The sequence below is a fragment of the Tupaia chinensis genome, unplaced genomic scaffold (assembly GCF_000334495.1).
Source record: "Tupaia chinensis unplaced genomic scaffold, TupChi_1.0 Scaffold000201_1, whole genome shotgun sequence".
Classification (NCBI taxonomy): Eukaryota; Metazoa; Chordata; class Mammalia; order Scandentia; family Tupaiidae; genus Tupaia; species Tupaia belangeri.
In genome coordinates this window covers 2,466,367-2,471,222 of record NW_006159676.1, presented here as the reverse complement: position 1 = coordinate 2,471,222, position 4,856 = coordinate 2,466,367, and the positions used below count along the sequence as shown (strand labels likewise).

Below are 4,856 nucleotides of genomic sequence, written 5' to 3'. Positions count from 1 at the left end.
GGATCTTGGGCACGCACGCACACGCGCCCGGCTTGAGTTTTAAGCCACCGGGTCCGGGACGCGAACCGTGGTCAACTACGTGGGAGTCCAGCGACATAGCCATTACGCTAACTGCTGGTTCCCAATAAAATAATTCTTTAAAAAAAAAAAAAAAGAAAGACGGAAAGGGAGAAATCACCCCCAGGGGGAATGGCCATGTCATCGCAATCCCTTCTCCTCTATTGTCCTCTTGGGATTTTGGGCATGTACGCACACAGGCCTGGCATGATTTTCAAGCCACCAGTTCCAAGACTTGAACTACGCATTCAGTCATGTGGAACCCAGTCGTCTTAACCACCACGCCGCATGGCCCACCGCAGTTCAAGTCCCAGACCTGGCAGCTTGCTTTTTCACTTTCTCTCTCTCTCTCTCTCTCACGTATGCGCTCACTCACACTTTCCTTCTCTGGTCAAATTAAAATAAATAAATAAATTTTTTAAAAAGAATTAATTTATTTCATTTTATTTATTTATTCATTTTTGGTTTGTAGTTTGACAAGAGAGAGAGAGAGAAGAAACAAGCCGCCAGGTCCAGGACTCGAACCGTGGTTGGCCTTATGGGAGTGTCCAGCACTGTTAACCACCACACCACCTGCTGGTCCCAGTAATGTTTTTAAAAAAGAATTATTCATTTATTTATTTAATTCCATTTGTTATTATTTTTTAAAGAACTTTTTAACTTTCTATTTGTTTTAAATATTACTCATATAATTTTATTTATTCATTCATGTATTTTAATTTGAACGTAGACACAGAGAGAGAGGAAAAGGGAGAAAGCCATTCACCAGGTCCGGGATTTGAACCACGGTTGGCCATGTGGGAATCCAGCGCTTTTACCATGCCACCTGCTGGTCCCTAAAGTAATACTTAAAAAAGAATAAGTAAATAATTATTTAACAACAAATAAATAACAGATGGTTTTAGAAAAAGAGCAAGAGTCTGTATGGTTTTACATTTCTCTGAAGCCATGCCGCTCCCTAGTCCCCCTGCCCCACAGGTCCCGTCCCACAGGTCCCCACCACTCACCTCCATGCAATTCCTATGCTTGGCGTCTATCACCTTCAGCAGCACCTCTGTCTTGCGGGCCTCCCCATCCACAGCCTCATGGAGGCAGCCCCGGTAAATCTTAGTGAAGGACCCATGGCCCAAGTTCTCATGCTAGAGGGTCAGAGACAAACGGGAGTTGTGTGTGTGACACAGTGCCCAATGCTGGAGAACTCACACGTCACAATTGTCCCTCTGCAGGGGTTTGTGTGACAGTGAAATTCACCCAGTGGAAGAGGCAAGAGAGGTGGGGAGAAATTAAGTGCCAGTGATCTTGCTTAGCTATAGTTGTGCCTGGATCGAGCCATACCTGAAGGTGGCTCTCTAGCTCATGAGACCCCTGAAGGAGAGACATCCCTGAGGGATTTCTTGTCTGTGGCCCACATGAGGCCTGGGCACTGGTCCCATGTCACAGATGGGGACACAGAGGCAAAAGAAATTGACAGAATGTGCCTGAGACCACACGGCAGAGGCAGGTGTCGACCTGAGCCTTCAGATCCCACCGTGAGATCCTGCCCCCTCCTTTTCTGGGACTCCTTACCCACTCCAGGCTGTTGGCAGGGATCTTTTGAAATGTCATCTGGCTCAGCTGGCAGTGGAACTGGGGCCCAACGGGAGATGACGAGGACAGGCCACAACCCCTCCGGATCACGATCAGGTTGGATTTTTCTACGGGGTGGGGTGGAGGACAAAGTGAGAGGTCAGAGTGAAAAGTCTCCAGGGATTGGCTCCTTCCATAGCTTTTGTCTTTCTAATCGTTTGAGGACATGTGTGCTTGCCAGAGGGAGACAGAGAGAGAAGGGGAAAGGTAACACCACAATCCCTTCTCCATTTTTCCATATTGTAGCTATTTGGGGCACACACACACACACACAGGTGTTCAGTGCGTTTTTCTTTTCTTGTTTCTTTTCTCTTTTCTATTCTTTTTTTTTTTTTGGAGAGGTTTTTGCCATAGGGCACGTGCACTCGCCAGACAGACAGAGACAGAGAGACAGAAAGCGAGACATCATCCCCCAGGGGGGATGGCCACGCCGCAATCCCTTCTCCTCCATTCTCCTCTCGGGATCTTGGGCACGCACGCACACGCGCCCGGCGTGAGTTTAAGCCACCGGGTCCGGGACTCGAACCGCAGTCAACTACATGGGAGTCCAGCGACATAGCCATTACGCTAACTGCTGGTTCCCTCTTCTCTATTCTTTTTTTTTTCCTATTCTATTCTATTCTTTTCTCTTTTTTCTTTCCCTTTCTTTTATCTTTTCTTTCTTCTTTCCTTTTCTTATTTTCTTCTCGTGAAGTTTTGGCACTCACTAGAGAGAAACCTGGAAGCTTAAAAAAATACACTAGCTGGGGGACCAGCAGTTAGCATAGTGGCTATGTCGCTGGACTCCCATGTAGTCAACTGCGGTTCGAGTCCCGGACTCGGTGGCTTAAAACTCACGCTGGGCGCGTGTCCAAGATCCCGAGAGGAGAATGGAGGAGAAGGGATTGCGGTGTGACCATCCCCCCTGGGGGTGATTTCTTTCTTTCCCTCTCTCTGTCTCACTCCTCTCCAGTGAGTACATGTGCCCTATGGCAAAAAATAAAAAAAATAAAGAAAAAGAAAAAAGAGAGGGGACCCCATGAAACGCTGATATAGCTTGGGAATCTAACAGAGGGAACGAGCCCTGGAGGGGACACCAATGAACAGGTGACGCTGTACCCAACTCTGAAGAACTCACCCATCAGAGATGTCGCATCGGAGAGGTTTGTGTGAGAGTGAAATTCACCCGGTGGAAGAGGCAAGAATCGGAGAGAGATTATGCGCTAGTGACATGGTGCAGCTCTCGCTGCGCCTGGATCGAGCCATACCTGAAGGTGGATTTCTAGCCCATGAGCCAATAGATCAACTTTTCTTCCCTACAACAACCTGACCTGCAGTTTCTGTCCCTTGCTACCCTTCCTGTCACAGACATAGAAAACAAAGGCCCCCGAATAACCTCAGCTCAGGGGATGGGGTGGGCTCACCTTTGGGTCTGGGAACGCAGCAGGAAGTGAGGTTCAACGCCACCCCATCCACGTGTAAGCCACCATCCCAGCACGCTGCCAGGAGCTCTCGAAGGCTGTTGTAGGGCCGGCAGAGGCCAACCAGGGAGAAGGTTTGTGTGGGGTCCCTCCGGATGAGGCAGCCCTTGTAATCAGGACCAAGGGGGGTCTGCAAAGGGGAGTGGTCCCTGAGTGGAACTGGCCAGCCCCTACTCTCACCTCCCTCTTCCTCCAGCACCACCGGCTCATTTCAACCTCCAAGACTGAGCAGATGATGTTCCCCCCACTGGAATATCTTTCCCCTCCCTGTGTTTAAGGGCGCAAATGCTGACCAAATCCTTCAGTGTCTCAGCTCAAACGACACCTCCTCCAGGAAGCCCTCCTTGCCCTCCTAGGCCCTGATGGTGGATTGACCTGAACACAGACAGTGAGAAGGAAGCTGTCGAAGTCCTTGGGGCTGCGGCGGAGCACGTAGGAGCCGGGAATGGAACCTCCAGTCTTAAGTTTGTCGATGGCAAAATCCAGGCTGTGGAGAAAAGATTGAAGAAACAGAGAGGAGAGAGTTAAAGAGAGCAGAGGGGCCGACAGGTGGCATGGTGGTTAAGGGTGCTGGACTCCCACATGGCTGACCATTGTTCAAGTCCTGGACCTGGCGGCTTGCTTTCTCACTTTCTCTCTCTCTCTCTGTCCCTCTCTGGTCAAATTAAAATAAGTAAATAAATAAAATAAATGTTTGTTTATTAAAATGCAAATAAGTAAATAAAATAAATGTTCATTTATTAAAATTCAAATAAGTCAAGTTAAAATAAGTAAATAAGTAAAATAAAAGAAATACTTTTTATTTATTTTAGAGAAGGAGAGAGAGAGAGAGAGGGAACGTGAGAAAGCAAGCTGCCAGGTCTGGGGCTTGAACCGCAGTCAGCCATGTGGGAGTCCAGCGCCTTTAACCACCACACCACCTGCTGGCCCCAATAAAATAATTCATTTAAAAAATAAAAAAAAGATGGGCAGAGAGTCAAGGGCCACACAGCAGCCTAGTGAAAAGAAAAAGGAAGAAAGGAAGAAAGGAAGAAAGGAAGAAAGGAAGAAAGAAAGAAAGAAAGAAAAAAGAGCGAAAGAAAGAAAGAAAGAAAGAAGAAAGAAAGAAAGAAAGAAAGAAAGAAAGAAAGAAAGAAAGAAAAAGAAAGACAAAACTTCAATGCCCTGCAAGGCAGTCCTACATGGGGAGGTTCCCGGTTCAAGACCAGGGATCCCTCTGAGCCCACTGAGCACACGTGTGCCCACACTCCAGGGCTGGCTGAGGCTGGGAGTGGATCGTGGGGTCAAGACCCTGTGGCGGGACTAGCTGGGTGGCATTGGTAATGAGGGGCTCAAGAGAAGCCGGCTCCCACAGGGCAACCGCGATTCGAATCCCCAGCCCTGTCCCCAGGTACGTGTGCAAGTGTCTAAGATCTAACCGCCCGAGGACCGGAGGAAGGACATTGCTGTGTACCCAGACCCTTTGACGGGTGTCCCTCTCTCTCTGTCTTATGAATGCACACTTGGGCTATCATAAATAAAGACAATTAAAGGGACCAGCAAATGGCGGAATGGATACATCGCTGGACTCCCACATAGTTTGAGTCCTAGACCCAGCAGTTTGAAACTCACGCCGGGCGCATGTGTGTGCGTGCATGCCCAAGATCCAGAGAGGAGAATGGAGGAGAAGGGATTGCGGTGTGGCCATCCCCCCCCGGGGGGGGGTGTGATTTT

The 4,856-nt window shown here is 48.6% G+C and overlaps 1 protein-coding gene across 1 annotated transcript in view; it reads right to left on the bottom strand.

The window, feature by feature from the left end:
* JAK3 (Janus kinase 3) overlaps window positions 1–4,856 on the bottom strand; it is a 25,343-nt gene that overhangs the window by 12,705 nt on the left and 7,782 nt on the right. The window contains 4 exon segments of the mRNA XM_027771299.1: window positions 1,065–1,196; window positions 1,624–1,751; window positions 3,087–3,273; window positions 3,519–3,630. Of these exon segments, the coding sequence (XP_027627100.1) occupies window positions 1,065–1,196; window positions 1,624–1,751; window positions 3,087–3,273; window positions 3,519–3,630 (559 nt within the window).